This window comes from Giraffa tippelskirchi, chromosome 6 (assembly GCF_054371585.1).
Source record: "Giraffa tippelskirchi isolate mGirTip1 chromosome 6, T2T-mGirTip1v1.2.pri, whole genome shotgun sequence".
Lineage (NCBI taxonomy): Eukaryota > Metazoa > Chordata > Mammalia > Artiodactyla > Giraffidae > Giraffa > Giraffa tippelskirchi.
The window spans coordinates 16,242,805-16,265,027 of record NC_137280.1 but is presented as its reverse complement, the minus strand read 5'-3'; the positions used below and the strand labels follow the sequence as shown (position 1 = coordinate 16,265,027).

At 39.2% G+C, this 22,223-nt stretch overlaps 2 protein-coding genes across 47 annotated transcripts in view; one reads left to right on the top strand and one right to left on the bottom strand.

The window, feature by feature from the left end:
• RNF19A (ring finger protein 19A, RBR E3 ubiquitin protein ligase) overlaps positions 1-22,223 on the top strand; it is a 104,348-nt gene that overhangs the window by 63,498 nt on the left and 18,627 nt on the right. For 7 of the 41 annotated variants that reach the window (XR_014057413.1, XR_014057411.1, XR_014057445.1 and 4 more), the window contains 3 exons: positions 2,004-2,122; positions 17,818-17,951; positions 19,833-19,976. Coding sequence is in view for 2 of the 41 variants with exons in the window: in XM_081503434.1 (XP_081359560.1) it covers positions 19,833-19,876 (44 nt within the window). In the remaining 39 variants the exon portion in view is untranslated. Of the gene's footprint in view, positions 1-2,003; positions 2,123-3,705; positions 4,716-17,769; positions 17,952-18,195; positions 18,454-18,579; positions 18,667-19,832; positions 20,274-22,223 lie in introns of those variants that run through there. The other 34 variants (XR_014057414.1, XR_014057408.1, XR_014057432.1 and 31 more) reach the window with 12 other exon arrangements.
• SPAG1 (sperm associated antigen 1) overlaps positions 18,646-22,223 on the bottom strand; it is a 78,350-nt gene continuing 74,772 nt past the window's right edge. For all 6 annotated transcript variants that reach the window (XM_081503424.1, XM_081503422.1, XM_081503426.1 and 3 more), the window contains 3 exons: positions 21,092-21,256; positions 19,809-20,180; positions 18,646-19,691 (listed from right to left, as the gene is read on the bottom strand). In XM_081503424.1, coding sequence (XP_081359550.1) covers positions 19,560-19,691; positions 19,809-20,180; positions 21,092-21,256 — 669 coding nt within the window. In that variant the 3' untranslated portion in view covers positions 18,646-19,559. The remainder of the gene's footprint in view (positions 19,692-19,808; positions 20,181-21,091; positions 21,257-22,223) is intronic.

Here is a 22,223-nt window from a genome sequence, read left to right as displayed (position 1 = left end):
CAAGCTTGTGCTTCTTCCAGCCCAGCATTTCTCATGATGTACTCTGCGTATAAGTTAAATAAGCAGGGTGACAATACACAGCCTTCACATACTCCTTTTCCTATTTGGAACCAGTCTGTTGTTCCATGTCCAGTTCTAACTGTTGCTTCCTGACCTGCATACAGGTTTCTCAAGAGACAGGTCAGGTGGTCTGGTATTCCCATCTCTTTCAGAATTTTCCACAGTTTATTGTGATCCACACAGTCAAAGGCTTTGGTGTAGTCAATAAAGCAGAAATAGATGTTTTTCTGGAACTCTCTTGCTTTTTCGATGATCCAGCAGATATTGGCAATTTGATCTCTGGCTCCTCTGCCTTTTCTAAAACCAGCTTGAACATCTGGAAGTTCACGGTTCACGTATTGCTGAAGCCTGGCTTGGAGAATGTTGAGCATTACTTTACTAGCGTGTGAGATGAGTGCAATTGTGTGGTAGTTTGAGCATTCTTTGGTATTGCCTTTCTTTGTGACTGGAGTGAAAACTGACCTTTTCCAGTCCTGTGGCCACTGCTGAGTTTTCCAAATTTGCTGGCATATTGAGTGCAGCACTTTCACAGCATCATCTTTGAGGATTTGAAATAGCTCAACTGGAATTCCATCACCTCCACTAGCTTTGTTCATAGTGATGCTTTCTAAGGCCCACTTGACTTCACATTCTAGGATGTCTGGCTCTAGGTGAGTGATCACACCATCGTGATTATCGAATAAGAAACAAAAAAACTTAGATTACCAAAAGATAAGATATATGTTGAAAACCATCAGAGCTATTAATTCATACATAACATGAGCAAAATACCTGAACTTCTATCACTTTGCCAATTTTAGAGTCAGTTAAGATTCTCAGAGGTACATTTTATATGGCTCTTTTAATGGGCTTGTTTCATTTATTTCCCTTAATTAAGTATAAAGCCATTATTTACATATTGGTTGTTTCTGGAAGCCCAAAATAGTAATCTAAATCTGGGGAGAGTTATAGTATTTTAGTAGCCAAAAAGGCAATAGCACCCCACTCCAGTACTCTTGCTTGGAGAATCCCATGGACAGAGGAGCCTGGTGGGCTGCAGTCCATGGGGTCGCTAAGAGTCGGACACGACTGAGTGAGTTCACTTTCACTTTTCACTTTCACACATTGGAGAGGGAAATGGCAACCCACTCCAGTGTTCTTGCCTGGAGAATCCCAGGGACAGGGGAGCCTGGTGGGCTGCCATCTATGGGGTCGCACAGAGTCGGACACGACTGAAGCGACTTAGCAGCAGCAGCAGCATTTATTTCCCTTAAGTATAAAGCCATTACTTACATATTGGTTGTTTCTGGAAGCCCAAAATAGTATTCTAAATCTGGGGATAGTTATAGTATTTTAGTAGCCAAAAAGGCAGTGGCACCTCACTCCAGTACTCTTGCCTGGAAAATCGCATGGACAGAGGAGCCTGGTAGGCTGCAGTCCATGGGATCACTAAGAGTCGGACACGACTGAGTGACTTCACTTTCACTTTTTCCTTTCTTGCACTGGAGAAGGAAATGGCAACCCGCTCCAGTATTCTTGCCTGGAGAATCCCAGGGACAGCGGAGCCCGGTGGGCTGCCGTCTATGGGGTCGCACAGAGTCGGACACGACTGAAGCGACTTAGCAGCAGCAGCAGCAGCAGTAGCCATCATTTAGCAGATAAATAGTGAAGGGGAATTTGCAGTTTATACATTTAGTTCAAATTGAGTCACTATGTTTCCTATTCCAGTCAGAATGTTTGTGACTTCTGCCAATTTATTTATTCATTCATTCAACGAAGAAAGTAAATCTGGAGATATAGCATTATACCAAATAACCAGATTCTCTGATTTCAGCAAGCTTATAGTCAAGAGAGTGGCATAAATAATAAACATATACATTAAAATATTGTCAGATGATGGATGTTATGAAAACACGGGGTTGGGGGAAAGTGACTGAAAGTATTGGGTGTGCTGTTTTATACAGGGCAAATTGGAAAGAAGTCTTCTTAGGTGACACCAGTGCAAAGATTTTTTAAAAAGTGAGGGACGAACTATGAAGACAGACCTATTGGATGAGCATTCTAGAAAGAAATCTTCCTCCAGGTGAGTTAATGGACAATTTAGACATCAATGTTAGAATTTGATATCTGGAAATATGTTAGCCACCTTGTTTTCCTTGGAGAGTGTCTTGACTGTTTTTAGCACTTTACATTTCTGTCAACATCTTAGAATAAGCATGTTGCATTCCACCAGTTTTGTTTGGGATTGCATTGAATCTATAATTATCCCTCTAGAGATCTTTCACATCTTTTCTTAAATCTTATCCCCAGGTACTTAATTTTTTTAGATACCATTTTCTGTTTGTTTCAGTTCAGTTCGGTCACTCAGTCATGTCCAGCTCTTTGTGACTCTGTGGACTGCAGCACGCCAGGCTTCCCTGTCCATCACCAGCTCCCAGAGCCTACTCAAACTCATGTCCATCATGTCGGTGATGCCATCCAACCATCTCATCCTCTGTCATCCCCTTCTCCTCCCACCTTCAATCTTTCCTAGCATCAGGGTCTTTTCCAATGAGTCGGTTCTTCTCATTGGTGGCCAAAGTATTGGAGTTTCAGCTACAGCATCAGTCCTTCCAGTGAAAATCCAGGACTGATTTCCTTTAGGATTGACTGGTTGGATCTCCTTGCAGTCTGTTTGTTAGCATATAGAACTGCAGCTAATTTTTATGTAATGATTTTGCTTCTTTTATCTCTAGAGTCTTTGAGATTTCTTTGTACACAATCATCATCTGTGAATTTTTTTATTTGAAAAACACTTTTATAGTGCTTTGAAGTGTCAGACAGTTACTATGTACTTCTAAAATAGTCTTCCTTACTCTTTGGAACAACCCTGTGAAGGAGATACTCATTATCCCCATTTTACAGATGAGGAAACTGAGATACAGAGTTATTAAATGCTTTATTAAATGCTTTGCCCAGAATTACATAGCTGGTAAGTGGCAGAACAAGGATTCAGATCTTTCTCTTTGATCATCACATCATATATTTCTCTTTCTGGCCATTTGCACTGGACTGGCTAGGACCTCAAGTGTATAAAGCTGAAGAGCAGTGGTTTGGGGACATTGTTAGTTTGTTAATCTCAAAGTGAAACCCTTCAATATTTCAACCATTATGATATTTATGTTTCAGTTACATTTGTAAATATATTTATAGATATCCTTTATCAAATTTATTAAATTCTTACTTAACTCTTGGTTGCTGAGAGTTTCTACCTTGGGAAATATGTTATTGGCTGCTATTTGGGGAGAGGGGAGGGCACCTATCATATAATTGTGGTTTATTCCTTTAATGTTTTTAACATAGTGAATTTAACTCTTCAAGTATTAAACTAACCTCCTTGGATAAACTTCAATATCAGAGTATGTAAGACTGAAACTATGTCTTCTGTGAATGTTTGGTATAAATTACTATTAAACCTGGCTGGACCTTCTGAATTGTTTTTCAATACCGTGGAGACCCATGTTTTTAGGGTTAGTAAGCAGTTCCTTTTCATTTATATATGAGCCGCATGGCATGGCAAGTTTGTTCCTCTTTGAGAGTTTACTAATCCTGGAACATGGAGATTCACAGTTGTCTGGTGTCAACATAGTCCTGATTTTATTGTTTCTCTTCCCGCTTCTTGCCTAGTAATATCAGAGCACCTGTTTCTGCTACCTTATATCCTGCATGGAGAAGGTAAAACTTAGATGTTTCACAACCCCATGTGTACCAGGTGCCTCCAAATTCTGAATTCAGGATACTAAGAAAACAGAAACTTTTAAAAGAAAGAAACTGTAGGCTCTTGAAGGCAAGAATCTTGTCTTTACTTTTTCCTACGTGTACTTAATAAGTACTCCATCTATGAAGAGGGCATTGAGGCTGCTACAACAGGACAGACACAGTAAAGGCATGAGAGTGTGGACCGAAGCCTCAGAGTTGGTGGCTCACTTCATGAAGTTGGCCACTAGAATAAATTTTGAAACGAGAGTGGCAGTCACTTTTAACAAGCTTAACCAAATAGGTTCATGGGGTTCTCAAGGCAACAAAGGTCTGTATAGTCAAAGCTATGGTTTTTCCAGCAGTCTTGTCATGGATGTGAACTGGGCCGTAAAGAAGGCTGAGTGCCAAAGAATTGATGCTTTCACATTGTGGTGCTGGAGAACACTCTTGAGAGTCCCATGGACTGCAAGGAGATCCAACCAGTCAATCCTGAAGGAATTCAACCCTAAATATTCATTGGAAGGACTGATGCTGAAGCTGAAGCTCCAATACTTTGGCCACTTGATGATAAGAGCTGACTCATTGCAAAAGACCCTGATATTGGGAAAGATTGGGGGCAGGAGGACAAGGGGGTGACAGAGGATGAGATGGTTGGATGGCATCACTGACTCGATGGACATGAGTTTGAGCAAACTCCGAGAGATAGTGAAAGACGGGGAAGCCTGTTGTGCTGCATTCCATGGGGTCGCAAAGAGTTGGACACAGCTTAACAACTGAACAACCACCACCTCCACCAAATAGGTTAATTCATAAATATTCTAGGATGTATGGCAACCACCAGAAAATCTTTTCTCGGGGTCAGTATAGCCCAGACATTTTTGTTTTCAGGGGCTTTTTGTTTTTACATTCAGCTAAGTAAAGAGACCATTGTTGCTTTAGAGGTAAGGTGTGAACTGATGTTTTAGAGACAAGTACTATTGAGAGTTTTGGGGCTTTCCACGTGGCACTAGTGGTAAAGAATCTGCTTACCAATGCTGGAGATGCCAGATCCTGAGGTTCAATCCCTGTGTTGGAGAGATCTGCTGAAGAAGGAAATGGTAACCCACTCTGGTATTATTGCCTGGAAAATTCCATGGGGAGAGAAGCCTGGCGGGCTACAGTCCATGGGGTCCCAAAGAGTTGGACACGACTGAGCACATATCACTATTGAGAGAGTTGAAATAAAATATGCACAGATTTTCTTTCCCCTTCTTCCCTTTTTCCTTTCTTTCTCTTTTTTCTTTCTCTCTCTCTCTCTTCTCTGCCCCTCTCCCCACATTACCTTCCCACATCACCACTTCAATGACCAAGTTATGTGTGATAGCATAGCTTTCTCCACATTTATATAATCTCATATAGTGCATATATGTATGGATTATTGTGATTTTCTCAGTATCTTATAGAAATCAGTCCAAGTCAAGGGATAAAGCTCCAGCTCCTTCTTTCTGATGGCTTCATATTCATGGGTATTCACTGTGTGTCTCTTTTGTTTTCCTCTCTGCAAGAATCAGCCTCATCCATAAGCCCTTGTTTCCTGGTACTTTGGAATATGGCAGATGGATTCATAGAAATCAAATAGCTATTTTAAAAGTATATGTATAGACTGCCTTCCCCAGAAGGCTGTCACAATTTCCAATTCCACTAATACATGAATCCCCTTTCTGCTGTATTTCACAACAATAGATATTAGGAGCTTCATGGTTTTTGCAAGGATGTTTGGTATAAAGTAGTATCTATTACTTGATTTTTCATATCCCTGACTATGAGTGCATTTATACATCTTCTTGTGTGGGCTTCTTTTTACTAGGGGAGGGGAATAGTGGTATTAAATTTGTGGTTATCTAAACTGACTTTAATATTTTTTGCCTATTTTTTGAGTTGTTTTCTCATTGTCAGTTTGAAAGATATCTTTATTGCAATAAAGATATATATATTAAGTTATCACAATAGCTATATATTACATACTGTAGCTATTAAGTTATATTTTTATTACATTTTTTCTAAAGCTAGTATTTGATTATTGACTTTAAATTTTCTTGCTGTGCATTTTTATTCTTAAATTTTATCTAGAATATTTTTAAAGTTACAGAAAAGTTGCAAAGATAACTCAGAGGCTTCCCATACACTCTTTACTCATATATATATATATATACACATATATATATAAATATAAATATAAATATATTTGCCATATGACAGCTCTATTTTAAAATATGTCTAATAGTATATATTTCAGGCCTCTAGTCATGAGTAAGGTCTTCCCCTTCTCCTAAATGATACTTCAGTTCAGTTCAGTTCAGTCGCTCAGTCGTGTCCGACTCTTTGCAACCCCATGGACTGCAGCATGCCAGGCCTCCCTATCCATCACCAACCTCATGTCCGTTGAGTCGGAGATGCCATCCAACCATCTCATCCTCTGTCGTCCCCTTCTCCTCCCACATTCTATCTTTCCCAGCATCAGGGTCTTTTCCATTGTGTCAGTTCTTTGCATCAGGTGGCCAAAGTATTGGAGTTTCAGCTTCAGCATCAATCCTTCCAATGAATATTCAGGACTGATCTCCTTTAGGATGGACTGGTTGGATCTCTTTGTTGAAGGGACTCTCAAGAGCCTCCTCCAACACCACAGTTCAAAAGCATCAATTCTTTGGTGCTCAGCAATGGTCCTAATTTCTTGTGAGATTATTTGATTTTTAAAATTTGCCTTAATCACTGTTATTAATATATAATCTATTGTTTTCTAGTGATCTAAATACTGTTTTTACGATGGAATTTCTAGATTTCCACCAAAAAGCCTGCTGGGATTTTTATTGTGATTCCATTGAATCTGTAGGTCAGTTGGGGGAAAATTAGTATCTTAATGATATTGACTGTTCTTATCCATGAACAACACATTTTGTCTGTCCATTTAGTTTTTAAAATTTCTTGAAATGGTGCTTTCTAGTTTTTAGAGTGATCTTTAAAAAAAAATCTCAATTTCTAAGTATTCATTAATAATATATAGACATATTTGTTTTATTGCACTTTGCTTTATTGTGCTTTGAAGATATGGTGTTTTTACAACTTTGAAGTTTTTGGCAGATAATGGTTAGCATTTTTTTTTTTAGCAATGAAGTATTGTTTAATTTATTTTTAATTGAAGGATAATTGCTTTACAGTATTGCATTGGTTTCTACCAGACATCAACATGAATCAGCCATATGTATACACATGTCCCCTCCCACTTGAACACTCCCCCCACCTCCCTCCCCATACCACACCTCTAGGCTATTATCAGCCCAAGTTTGAGTTCCCTGAGTCATATGGCAAATTCCCATTGGCTGTCTACTTTACATATGGATGAAGTATTTTTTAATTAAGATATGTACTCTTTTTAAAAACAAAATGCTACTGCATACTTAATAGACTACAGTATATTATAAATGTAACTTTTGAGCAAACTCAGGAATATTAGTGAGGACAGGGGAGCCTGATGTGCTGCAGTTCATGGGATCACAAAGAGTCGGACATGACTTAGCAACTGAACAGCAACAGCTTTCATATGCACTGGGAAACCCCAAAATTCATATGACTCACTTTATTGTGATACTCACTTTATTGAAGTGGTCTGGAACAAAACCTGCAATATCTCCAAAGTTGCTTGTATAGAAATACGATAGATTTTTGTAGATTGATCTTGAATCCTACAAATTTAGAAGTCATTTATTAATTCTAATAACTTTTTGGCAGATTCTATAGGAGTTTTCTATATAGAGAATCATGTCTACAAATGAAGACAGTTTTATTTCTTCCTTTCCTCCTTTCCGATCTGGAAGCCTTTAGTAACTTTTATTTTTTGCCTCATTTCACTGGCTTCCGCCTCCAATACAACATTAAATGGGAATGGTTAAGAGTAGACATCCTTACATTGTTTCCAGTTGTAGCACAGAAGTATTTAGTCTTTCACTCATCCTTAGCTTTCAGTCCTTCTGGTAAATTCTTTTTTTTTTTTTTTAATTTATTTATTTATTTTAATTGGAGGCTAATTACTTTACAATATTGTAGTGGTTTTTGCCATACACTGACATGAATCCACCATGGGTGTACATGTGTCCCCCATCCTGAACCCCCCTCCCACCTCCCTCCCCATCCCATCCCTCAGGGTCATCCCAGTGCACCAGCCCTGAGCACCCTGTCTCATGCATCGAACCTGGACTGGCGATCTCTTTCACATATGGTACTATACATGTTTCAATGCTGTTCTCTCAAATCATCCCACCCTTGCCTTCTCCCACAGAGTCCAAAAGTCTGTTCTTTATATCTGTGTCTCTTTTGCTGTCTTACATACAGGGTCATTGTTACCATCTTTCTAAATTCCATACATATGTGTTAATATACTATATTGGTGTTTTTGTTTCTAACTTACTTCATTCTGTATAATAGGCTCCAGTTTCATCCACCTCATTAGAACTGATTCAAATGCATTCTTTTTAATAGCTGAGTAATATTCCATTGAGTATACATACCACAGCTTTCTTATCCATTCGTCTGCAGATGGATATCTAGGTTGTTTCCATGTCCTGGCTATTATAAACAGTGCTGCGATGAACATTGGGGTACACATGTCTCTTTCAATTCTGGTTTCCTCAGTGTGTATGCCCAGCAGTGGGATTGCTGGGTCGTATGGCAGTTCTATTTCCAGGTTTTAAGGAATCTTCACACTGTTCTCCATAGTGGCTGTACTAGTTTGCATTCCCACCAACAGTGTAAGAGGGTTCCCTTTTCTCCACACCTTCTCCAGCATTTGTTTGTAGACTTTTTGATAGCAGCCATTCTGACCCATGTGAGATGGTATGTCATTGTGGTTTTGATTTGCATTTCTCTGATAATGAGTGATATTAAGCATCTTTTCATATGTTTGTTAGCCAACTGTATGTCTTCTTTGGAGAAATGTCTGTTTAGTTCTTTGGCCTACTTTTTGATTAGGTCATTTATTTTTCTGGAATTGAGCTGCATGAGCTGCTTGTATATTTTTGAGATTGTCAGTTGCTTCGTTTGCTATTATTTTCTCCCATTCTGAAGGCTGTCTTTTCACTTTGCTTATAGTCTCCTTCATTGTGCAAAAGCTTTTAAGTTTAATTAGGCTCCATTTGTTTATTTTTGCTTTTATTTCCATTACTCTGGGAGGTGGGTCATAGAGGATCCTGCTGTGATTTATGTCAGAGAGTGTTTTGCCTGTGTTTTCCTCTAGGAATTTTATAGTTTCTGGTCTTACATTTAGATCTTTAATCCATTTTGAGTTTATTTTCATGTATGGTGTTAGCTGGTAAATTCTTGACATGCTTAAAGGGGTGAGCTTTTTGAACTGATTGGAAGTTTGACCCTAAGGTATTGTCTGAATTGGATGGTTTGTGCTTTTTCTCCCCCTCAATTTTTAAAATTGAGATATAGTTCACATATAAAATGGAAAAAATATCAAACCAAATCAATTTGGTTTGTATGTCTCCTGTCTGGTTCCGCTCACTGTTCCATGAAGCATGCCTGCAGTGGTAAAGTTGCTAAGTTTCCAGTGCCCTGTGCCACTGGGACTTTGACAGTAAAGTAATTCAGTCAGACTGAGCTCTTCCTTCTCATCAACCCAAGTCAATATGTAAACACAGCCTAGACTTTACCTCTTACTGAAAATGTTCTTGATTAACTTTGGCCCATTTAATAACTTTGACAGTGACTTGAACATTTTATCAATGCCTTTTTTCCCCCCTACTAGAGCCTCTTGAACTTGGTTTTATTTTCTGTTTCTTCCAAATTAGTGATAATCTCATTAAAAGCAGGAGCTATCATTTTTATATATCCCCTACAAAACTTTATTCTGGGGGTCACAAGTAGTTTAGTTCACTCACAATACTTATGTATCTCATATTAATTAGTTATAACACACTTGGCTTCTAGGACAGTGGGTGAATATTTCAACTTGCCTGAGAAAGCCTTCCTCAGCGATCAATGCAAAAAATAGAGAAAAACAACAGATTGGGAAAGACTAGAGATCTCTTCAAGAAAATTAGAGATACCAAGGGAACATTTCATGCAAAGATGGGCTCAATAAAGGACAGAAATGGTATGGACCTAACAAAAGCAGAAGATCTTAAGAAGAGGTGGCAAGAATACACAGAAGAACTGTACAAAAAAGATAATCATGATGGTGTGATCACTCACCTAGAGCCAGACATCCTGGAATGTGAAGTCAAGTGGGCCTTAGAAAGCATCGATACAAACAAAGCTAGTGGAGGTGATGGAATTCCAGTTGAGCTATTTCAAATCCTGAAAGATGATGCTGTGAAAGTGCTGCACTCGATATGCCAGCAAATCTGGAAAACTCAGCAGTAGCCACAGGACTGGAAAAGGTCAGTTTTCATTCCAATCCCAAAGAAAGGCAATGCCAAAGAATGCTCAAACTACTGCACAATTGCACTCATCTCACATGCTAGTAAAGTAAGCTCAACATTCTCCAAGCCAGGCTTCAGCAACATGTGAACCGTGAACTTCCAGATGTTCAAGCTGGTTTTAGAAAAGGCAGAGGAACCAGAGATCAAATTGCCAACATCCGCTGGATCATCGAAAAAGCAAGAGAGTTCCAGAAAAACATCTATTTCTGCTTTATTGACTATGCCAAAGCCTTTGACTGTGTGGATCACAATAAACTGTGGAAAATTCTGAAAGAGATGGGAATACCAGACCATCTGATCTGTCTCTTGAGAAACCTGTATGCAGGTCAGGAAGCAACAGTTAGAACTGGACATGGAACAACAGACTGGTTCCAAATAGGAAAAGGAGTACCTCAAGGCTGTATATTGTCACCCTGTTTATTTAACTTATATGCAGAGTACATCATGAGAAACGCTGGGCTGGAGGAAGCACAAGCTGGAATCAAGATTGCTGGGAGAAATATCAATAACCTCAGATATGCAGATGACACCACACTTATGGCAGAAAGTGAAGAAGAACTAAAGAGCACTTGATGAAAGTGAAAGAGGAGGGTGAAAAAGTTGGCTTAAAGCTCAACGTTCAGAAAACTAAGATCATGGCATCCAGTCCCATCACTTCATGGCAGATAGATGGGGAAACAGTGGAAACAGTGGCTGACTTTATTTTTCTGGGCTCCAAAATCACTGCTGATGGTGATTGCAGCCATGAAATTAAAAGACGCTTACTCCTTGGAAGGAAAGTTATGACCAAACTAGACAGCCTATTAAAAAGCAGAAACATTACTTTGCCAACAAAATCCATCTAGTCAAGGCTATGGTTTTTCCAGTGGTCATGTATGGATGTGAGAGTTGGACTCTAAAGAAAGCTGAGCACAGAAGAACTGATGATTTTGAACTGTGGTGTTGGAGAAGACTCTTGAGAGTCCCTTGGACTGCAAGGAGATCCAACCAGTCCATCCTAAAGGAGATCAGTCCTGGGTGTTCATTGGAAGGACTGATGTTGAAGCTGAAACTCCAATACTTTGGCCACCTCATGCGAAGAGTTGACTCATTGGAAAAGACCCTAATGCTGGGAAGGATTGGGGGCAGGAGGAGAAGGGGACGACAGAGGATGAGATGGTTGGATGGCATCACTAACTCGATGGACATGGGTTTGGGTAAACTCCGAGAGTTGGTGATGGACAGGGAGGCCTGGCGTGCTGTGACTCATGGGGTCGCAAAGAGTCGGACACGACTGAGCGACTGAACTGAACTGAGAATCACAAGAAATATTTTAAAATTTAGATTCCCAACCCCTTGAACTCTAAGATTCTGAAGCAAATATTCCAAGAACTACTGTTAGAGGAATATTTAGAGTGTCATTGTAAACTTCTCAGTAACAGTAGCTTCTCGAATCTGAAGTTTGGGAACCAGGGCACCTTAAAACTCCAAGAGCAAACTCCAGGAGTTGATGATGGACAGGGAGGCCAGGCGTGCTGCAGTCCATGGGTCTGGGTTGCAAAGAGTTGGACACAACTGAGCGACTAAACTGAACTGAGGGCACCTTTTAGGGCAGCGTCCCCTAGGTTCATTCATTCAACATTTGCTAAGCTCCCACTAGCCTGTGCCAGACTTGGAATACATACCAGTGTTGGCTCACTCTCAAAACAGTAAAGGTTAGAAAAGGCATGTGCTATTACAAATAGGTTGTTAACCTCAACGTGTGGAGTAATCTCTTGGCTGTTGTGACATGACTGATTTCCAGCAGACGCACCAGACCGCTTCTCTGGCTATCCTGTCTCTTTTGGTTGAGTCTCAATGTGTATGACTTATCCAGTGAGTAAATATAATATGGTCTATAAATATTTGAAAAGAGCTTTACTATCCTTTTCTAACAACATAGTTGAGATCGTAATACTTACGGGAAGAAAGAAATTACACCATGAAAGGTAAGAGCAGGAACTTACGAAGTAACACCAGGCATTTTACAAGAACTTTGTAATCCTACAGCCCCGAGTGGTCGGAAGGTATCCATCCTCGTTTTTTGCAGACGAGGAATCTAAAGTCTTCTTGAGGCCTTCTCAGCCCCTGTTTGGAGGGAGAAGTCTGTGTGTGGAGGGCAGTGTGCCTGCTCCTGCATACTCTGGCCCAGAAGTGATGGACTGCTTCTACCTCTACCCTGTTGGCAGCAGTGGTCACCTGGCTCTAACCCATCACACAGAGGCTGAAAAGTACAGTGTTGTGTGTGCCCAGAGGGGGGAAGAAAACCAGGTACTGGTTAAGAGTGGTAATGCATGACTAGGGAAGGAACTATTTGTATAATTGAAACTCTGATATTTCTACGTTTCAAGTGCAGCTTACTACTGTATCCAACTGTCATTCTTTCAGGCTTATCACACAAAGCTTATGCTCCACTGATCCTAAGATGAGACGCAGTTCTCCGAACAGGCTCAGTCATTTCACCCTTTCATTCAACACACATCTTCAACATGCATCTTAATGCTTTTGTGTCTCCTCTTTCCTCTGCCTGGTACATTGTTTTTTCTCATCCAAATGGGTAAACTTGAGTTGCAACATCAACTCCTTGAAACCTTTCCTAACCCTTGCACAGGCAGGGCTGGGCATTCCTCTTGCTCTGAGTAGCCGCCCTAAATACCTCAACTGGGGTACCAAAGTTGCTGATTTACATTCCACTGCCTCTTCTAAGCTATAACTCGTAAAGGCGAGGCACCATACTCATTATTCTAATCATATATTTAATACTTTCCATTACACAGCACAGTGCATATGAATTCAAAAGAAAGACTGTCCAGGTTTGAATCTTAGATTATTTGCTACGCTTGTAGTCCTTGTTAATTTACAAGGATTTAACTTAAATTTTCTGTCTTTAATTTTCTGTGTTGTGGTTTAGTCTATAACAGAGTTGTTATAAAGATTAAACTAGACAACATGTGATAAACTAGGCACAGTGTCTGGCCAAAAAGTGAAGCTAAAAATAAATACATGCAATTATTTTTAATTGAAAACATATTTGGCATGTGATAGTGTATACATTTAAAGTATACATTACTTGATACATTTATATACTACAAATATGATTTCCATTGTACTGCTAATTCACACCTTTATCACATCACATCATTATCATTTCTCCTTTGTGGTAGGACTAATTAAGACCTAGTCTCTCAGCAAGTTTGATGTTTATAATACAATATTGTTATCTAAAATCACTATGCTGTGTTAGATCCAGGACTTATTTATCTACTAATTGTCACTTGGTACCCTAAACAGCATCTCTTCTATTCCCCACCCCTAGCCCCCTGATATGCACCAGTCTACACTGTTTTTATGAACTCAGCTTTAAGATTCCATACATAAGTGACATCATACAGTATGTCTCTGACTTATGTCACTTAGTATTTTAGAATACCCTAAGGTCCATCCATGTTGTCACAAATGGCAGGATTTCCTTCATTCTCATAGCAGAATAATATTCCTTTGTGTATATGTATATTCCATATCTTCTTTATCCATTCATCAGTTGATGAGCAGTTTAGAGTATCAGGTCTTATAAGTTTTTGATCTATTTTGAGTTAATTTTTCTGAGTGGGATAAGAGAAGTCCAGTTTCTTTTTCCTGCATTTGTTTGTTCAGTTCTCCCAGTACCCTTTGTTAAATAGCCTACCCTTTCCCCATTGGGTGTTTTTGGTTTCCTTGTCTAGTATCAGTTGGCATATATGTAGAGGTTTAATTCTGGGGTCTCTATTCTATTCCAGTGGTCTATGTGTCTATTTTTATGCCAGTACCATGCTGTTTTAATTACTATGGTCTATGGTATAGTTTGAAATCAGAAAGTATGATCCCTCAGCTTTCTCTTTTCTCTTGTAATTGTTTTGATTGTTGGGGCCTTTTGTGGTTCTAGACAAATTTGGGGGATTTTTTTTTTTTCTATTTCTGTGAAAAATGCCATTTGAATTTTGATAGGGATTGCACTGAATCCCAGAAAGATGGCTTTGGGTAATACGGACATTTTAACAATATTAATTCTTCCAGTTCATGAGTGTGGGGATATCTTCCCATTTGTTTGTGTCATCTTTGATTTCTTTCAACAAAGTCTTGTAGTTTTAGTTATATAGATCTTTCCTTAAATTTATTTCTGGTATTTTGCTTTTGATGCTATTGTGCATGCATGTACGTGCTCAGTCGTGTCTGACTCTTTATGACCCTATGGACCAGAGCCCACCAGGCTCCTCTGTCCATGGCATTCTCCAGGCAAGAATATTGGAGTGTGTTACCATGCCTTCCTGTAGGGGATCTTCCCCACCCAGGGATCAAACCCGCATCTCTTGTGTCTCCTGCATTAGCAGGTGGGTTCTTTACTATTAGCACCACCTGGGAAGCCCATTGTGAGTGGGATAGTTTTATTTTTCAGGTGTTTAATTATTAGTGTATAGAAATGCAACTGATTTCTATAAGATGATTTTGTATCCTGCAACTTTACTAAATTTGTTGATTAGTTCTAACAATATTATTGGTTGAGACTTTGGGATTTTCTAAACTGTCATGCCTTGGTGTCTGTAGGGGACTGATTTCTGGAATCCCCACCAATACCAAAATTCATGGATGAATAAGTCCCTTATAAAAAAAAATGGTGTAGTATAGTTGGTCCTTTCATGGATTCTGAATCTGTAGATCCAGTCAACACCAGAAGTCAATCCGTGGATATGGAGGGCTAACTGGATAGAAAATCGTATCATCTATCTGCAAATAATGAAAATTTCACTCCTTTCTTTCCAATTTGGATGCCTTTTCTTTCATTGTCTTGCCTAATTGCTCTAGTGAGGACTCCCAATACTAGTATTGAATAAAAACAATTGTCTTGTTCCTGATCTCAGAGGAAGACTTTCAATTTTTTACTCTTGAGTATGTTTGCTGTGAGCTTGTCACATATGGCTTTATTATATTGAGGTATGTTTCTTCTGTATTTAATCTGTTGAGAGTTTTTATCATGAAGGGATGTTGCATTTTGTTATATGCTTTTTTTCTGTACTTATTGAGATGACTGTGTGATTTTTTTTCATTCTATTAATATGGTGGATAACATTTATTAACTTGCAAAGGTTGAACCATTCTTGTAGCCCAAGGATAAATCCCACTTAGTCATATATTTACATGCTCCTATGTTGAGTGCATATCCCCATCTTTTATTGGATTATTATTTCTTCTTGCTTATTGACGCCTTTTATTATTACATGACTCTCTTCACTTCTTATTGTTTTTGGTTCAAGGTCTATTTTGTCTGATATTAAGTATGCTATCCGTTTTTGTGGTTTCCACCTGTATTGGAATATCTTCTTCTGTCCCTTCATTTTGGGTCTATGTGTCTTTAAAACTGAAGTGAACCTCTTGAAGGAAGCATATAGTTGGGTCTTGTTTTTTGGGTTTTTTTTTGGAGGGGGTGGGTGTTTGTCTTTTAATCAATCCAGCCACTCTTTTCAATTGATGAACCTGCATGTAAGGACTTACTATCTTACTGTTTTCTGGTGGTTTCTATTTCCATTGTTTCTTTTCCCTCTGTTTCTGTTTTTTGTTTGTTTCTTTTTCATTCATTTTCGTCTTTGTAAAGTGGTTTTCCATGATGGTATGCTATTTTCCTTTTTAAAAATCTTTCATGAATCTACTCATTTTTGCTTTGTTGATTACCACAAGGCTTACCTAAAACAGCTCATAGATGACAGTCCATTTTACACTGATAGCATCTTCATTTGCCCATGAAATTTCCACCCTCACTCCCCTCCCTTTTATATTTTTGACGTCACAATTATCTTTTTATGTTGTATATTTGTTAACAAATTATAACAGCGATAGTTATTTTTAATACTGTTTTCCTTTAACCATTATCTATCATTAAAGTGGCTAATACAGCATCCTATTATAGAATTTTCTAAATTTGAGTACATGTTTTTCATCTTTACAGGTATAAAGGTGTTTTCATGTCACTGATGAGCCTCTTTTCATTTCAGCTTGAAGAAGTCCTTTTAACATTTCTTGCAAGGCAGGTCTAATGGTGATAAACTCCTCAGCTTTTGTTTGTCTGAGAAGGTATTTCTCCTTCATATCTGAAGAATAACTTTGCTAGATGGAGTATTCTTGGTTGGCATTTTTTATCCTTCAACACTTTGAATATGTAATTCTGTTGTCTCCTAGACTGAGAGGTTTTGGTGAGAAACCTATTGATAGTCTAATGGATGTACCTTTGTAGATTATACTCATAACTCATCACTCAGTCGTGTCCGACTCTTTGTAACCCAATGGACTGTAGCCTGCCAGGCTCCTCTGTCCATGGGATTTTCCAGGCTAGAATACTTGAGTGGGTTGGCATTTCCTACTCCATTGTAGGTTACACTTTTTTTTAAACCCCTGGCTGCCTTTAAGATGCTTTGGTTTTTGGTAATTTCATTACAGTGTGTCTTGAAGAAGGCATTTTCACATTTAGATAATACGGTGATCTATTAGCTTTGTGAATTTGGGTGTCCAAGTCTCCCCACATTTGGGAAGTTTTCAGCCAATATTTAAGTAAACGTTCTGTCCCCTTCTCCTTCTGGATTCCCAATTCTCCTAGCATATATCTGCTCTCAAATCCCATAGATCATACATGCTTTCTTTGCTTTTTAAATTGTGATTTATTAAAAAATTCTCATCCCTTAAGTCATTTGCTATCCAAAGAAATGCACTACTGCAGAGGCTCTCCAGTGCATTCATCTCATGCATTGAAATTTTCAACTCCAGAATTTAATTTTTTGTGATTTTTTGGCAGAGTTAATTTTGTTCATGTATTTTCATTCCTATTATCATTAAGCTATCTTTGAGTTTTCCTGTAGCTAACTTTCTTCAAAACAGCTATTTTGAAATTTTTATCAGCTACATCAGAGTATTTTGTGGCTTTGAGCTGAGTTGTTGCAGAATTATTGGTATCTTTTGGGGGTGATATATTTTCTTGATTTTTCACGTTCCTTGTATCTTTGTGTTGCTGTTTCTGTATCTGAAGTAGCAGACCTCTCCTTAAGTCTTTACTGGTTGCCTTTAGATGGTACTGATGGCTGGTGTTGCTATATGAGGGGTTTCCTCGATTTCTGAATGGGTGGGCCTCTTCCACTCTTCTTGTTCAGCCTTGTGGAGGAACTCTTGATGTTTCTCCTTGTTCCTAGAGCTCACCAGAGTGGCTGCTGGAAATCTCTTTTGTTTTCTAGAAGGTAGTGTTATATATAGCTCCAACTGCAATTTCTCTCTTACCTGCAAATACTCCAACTACTGGGCTTGCTCTCACTCCCAGCACAGTCAGGGGCATGCCACAGAATGGGAGGGGGTGTGGGTTTAGCACTTGGGGTGTTGGGGATGCCCACAGACCCAGCGGAGAGATCCCTGAGTGGGGTACTCCCAGAGACTCGTGGGCAGACTTCCTGCTGAAGTCCTGAAGCAGTCTGCAGGAACCATGCTCCTTTCATGCCCTTGATAGTCTCGCCTGCTTCCTTCACCTCCTCTTCCCTTCCTTCCGTCATGGAAGTCCTGCCTCAGGACTGCTGGTGTCGCTGCGGAGAAACAAGCGTCTCCAGGTGTGACCCCAAGAACAGATGGGACGGCCCACTGCTTCCCATTCCTCCAGGGGGGAGGGAGGCTGTCCCCTGCAGCTAGTACTCGGTATGTAACTGTTTTCCTTTTTATGTTTCTACTATAAAGTTACTAACACACTCCCTCATTTGCTTATACAAAAAAACCTATCATTCAAAAGGAGAAAACTAGTTTGTTTTTTTGCTTGAAGACTAGAGTTAAATACCCATCACAGTAGATTCTCATTTATGAACTTAGGAAAGAATAGTTTAAAAGAAAACTAGGGGGGCTTCCCTGGTGGCTCAGCAGTAAAGAATCTGCCCGCCCAATGCAGGAGACGTGGATTGGATCCCTGGTCTGGGAAGATCCCACAAGCCAAGGAGCAACCAAGCCCGTGCGCCACAAGTACTGAGCCGGTGCTCTAGAGCCCGGGAGCCACAACTGCTGAAGCCCACATGCCCTAGAGCCCCTGCTCCACAGCAAGAGAGGCCACCGCAAGGTGAAGCCTGTGCGCTGCAACTAGAGAAAAGCCCACACAGCAGTGAAGACCCAGCACACCCGTAAATAAACAAATAAATATTTTAAGGAAAAATGGCACGGTTTGAAACCATTTCCCCACAACACTTTAAATATTCTTTAATTATTGAATATTAGATAAAATAATAATGGGTATGGTAATAATGAATGTGATAGTCTTCTTTCATCTGCTCTTCTGAAGAACAAGAAATGCTCCAGAAAAAAGAGACCTGACCAGAGACTGCAGGAATAAATGACGGCACACTGATAGAGACCTGAATGTTTTATTGTAAGAAATACCTTTACTTTGACCCAAGTAACAAGCGAGCTCTCAATAGAAAGAGTTCTTCATTTTCCCTTTTGCACTAAGGGAATAAATATGATCATGCTTAAAGGAGGAGGAAAAAAAAAAGAGGGAGAAGTAATTTAAAATGTTTGGGGGAAATGTGCAAGTGACAATTCAAATAGAAATGCAGGCTTGGTTGCTTTTATACAGTGGTTGTTTTGTTATTGCTTATATAAACAACACATAAGGGAAACCAGCCTTTAAAAATCTAGTAATAGAATTTTTGGGAATTTCTGTTCTTAATTAGTAGGCAACGCTTCCATATTAGAAAAAAATAGGTTCCTCTTATAGCTCTAAATAACCACAGTTTATTTAATAATCATTTCATATTATAGACTTAAATGTTGTGTTTCATCTTAGAGGCTTGTCATCCACAAGTAATATAAAATGGGATTTATATATATCTTAGCAGGAAATAAAGGTGATGTAATAATCACTGTTAATGATTTTCACTTTTAAAAATGAACTATAAAGAAATGACATTTCTATCAAACTGCTGCATAGCCCAAAGAAGTAGAATTTAACTCAAAATTTTAACAAGTCATTAAGAGAAAATGTATAATATAAATTAAAATGCATCTTAACAAGTTCCAAATATACTTATTATTAAATATAAAGATGTTAGCTCTGGTACATAAGAAAATATTTACAACTAATAAAAAGCAGATTGTAGAATATACGTGTTTTGTGTATAAAAATAAGTAAAATATTTTATAGTCCAGATGAAGGGATCTTTTCTAAGCCAGGTTTTATCCATGCAACTCTATTACAATACCATCTCACTGGCATTACCGAAACACATACATACATGGAAGAAATCTAACCATTATCTTGATTTAAAGATCATAGTGCCTTTTGAGGGCCTGTATATCTTCTAAAGTAAAATGTTTGTTTGGTGCGTCTGAGAGGTCATCAAAGAGCTGTTTAATCTGCTCCTTTTGGCCTTTGCTAATTAGTGTCAACATCATCTGCAATAAGGGAAAAAATTATGTTAGCTTACAAATGAACATTTTAAAGTTATAAAAAAAACCTTATAAAAACCCTAAAAGAATCTATCTCCACAAATGAGATATTTTGCCACTTACCTTAAACCTTTCTGCTTTGCTCAGATATAAAAGATGCTGATACACCAACGAGGGATCTTTATCAATAAGATGACTTTTCAGAGACTGGAGGAGGAGGAGGAACGTGTCCCCTTCGAGTTTGTTACTCAGCAACACTGGCAAATCTTTCGGTTCAGTGACGGCTAACAGGTGTGCGCAGGCCCCTTGATCTTTCCTTGTACTGATGGCATTTATAACCTGACCAAATTCATAGGCATTGTTAGGCTTGGAGATGAGCAGTTTCTCACAGAGGTCTTGTGGTCCGTTGCTGGTGTCCCCCTTCTCAGAAGCAAGGCCGTCTGTGGGGACCTCCTTCGAGGTCCTCTCAGGCTCTTCTTGATGGCCTTCACTCACCTTCAGGAGAAGAAAAATTACACCGTGACCCAAACAGCTGCCCCTGCACACACCCCCAAGTTACTTTCATTAAAACAGGAAGGCACTGAAAAACACTATGGACTGTATTTTAGTCAAGTTCTAAGTGAAAAATATATAACTTGTGTAAAAGAAGACCTATAACAACTTTATACCTCTTCTTCATGACGGATTTTATATTTACTTATTTTCTTATATTTGATAGGGAAGTGAACTTACATATTTCAATTCTCTTAAAACAGTTTTCTTCTTCCCTCCTTAGTGGGGAAAAAATCCCTAGCCTCCTACTCTCAGTGGAAATGTAAGATGATAGGTAGGTTGATATGAGCATTCATGAATACATAGGGGTCCACGAGCTGACAATCTTTACTAAAGGCTACAACACAAGGCACTGGGTTATCTGAAATCACAAAGGCAGGTTTGGTTCTAGGGTGGTCCAGGACCCCTGACGAGGCCGGTCTTGTTTACAAATACTAAGAAAGGTCTGAACTGATCAGGAACCTCTCTGGGGTGTGGTGTGCAGGACGCTGAAACTGAATCAGTCCTCTAGGGTTCTTCAGGTCAACCAGGAAGCAAAGCTCAGTGGTCACAGGCTCACAGGGCAACCAGGAGTGGAAACAATAAAACCACAGGCCAGGTGGCGTGGAGGGAGGGGAGCACAGAAAGCAAGAATGCAGACACCCAACAGGTTCTTGGATCCAAGCTGGGAAATGCAATGGCTAATTATCACAACAAAAGAAAAGTTTTGTCATTATAATCTGTTAAAATGTCTTCATTTATTACCAGGGATAAAAACACAGAATTTTAAAAATTCATAGGAATATGACCTTAGAATCCCATATGACTATAGGATCTCCAAAAGAGTACTTTCAGAGATAATCAAATACACGTACCTCTTGAATCTCAATTTTCCTTCTCTCCTTGTCTTTGTTGAATGATGCTGTATTATCCTTAATATTAAGGATTCTGGTTACCTCTTCCAGTTCCATTTTTGCCTCAACAATACTTGGGTCTAGTAGGAGAACTTTATTGAGATCATTTAAACTTTTCTGATAATTCTGAAAGCAGGAGGGCAGAGAAAATAATTCTCATAAATAAAAGGAGAAGGGGCACAGATGAACCTGAATGGGAATTGGTGAGATAAGGACACAGAGCGTGTGCAGTAGGTTCCCGTTAGTACCACAGTGATAAAGTCAGGCCTATGAGCTAAGTCTTGGGCTGAAATACTATAATCCAAAATACAAAAGGGGCTTCCCAGGTGGCTCAGTGATAAAGAACCCACCTGCCAATTCAAGAGACTCAAGTTTGATCCCTGGGTCAGCAAGATTCCCTGGAGGAGGGCATAGCAACCCACTCCAGTCTTCTTGCCAGGAGAATCCCGTGGACAGAGGAGCCTGGTGGGCTACAGTCCACAGGGTCGCAGAGTTGGACACAACTGAGCACCCACACATACATAACACAGAAGAGTGAGCACAGAATCTGGAGTCAGAAGTTAAATTCTGTATTACCACAGCTGTCACTGTCCCTGACACACAGGCATTGTCTGCTAAATGAATAAATGAAAGAAGCAACAGCCTCATATCAGCACCTACTAGCAGCGAAAACTTGAGCTAGATCCCATGTGACCTTTCTGAGCTTCAGTTTTCTCATCTTTAAAATAGGAATAACAAAAGATTCTTCATTCTGGTTTTCACCGAGTTGTGCCAAGTGATAAATGAATTAATAAAACAAAATGTGAGTGGCTTACACCTACAAAGAACTGGACAAATCTTAGTTGTTACCATAATATCCTATTCCACAACACCCTTGGAGTTGTAAACTGTTCAGACAGGCTAGAGTAAACATTTATTCTTCCATAAAGAGTCCAGCAATAACTTGGAGAAGTGGAAGGGAATGAAAAGTGTTGTATTTAACCAAACACTGCGCAAAATCTGGTGGCAGAGAAGGACACCACAAAATCAGCCAGCTGGTGAGAGGCCACATTCTAGAACTATAGACCAGACTCATGTTCTGATTAAGCCAAAA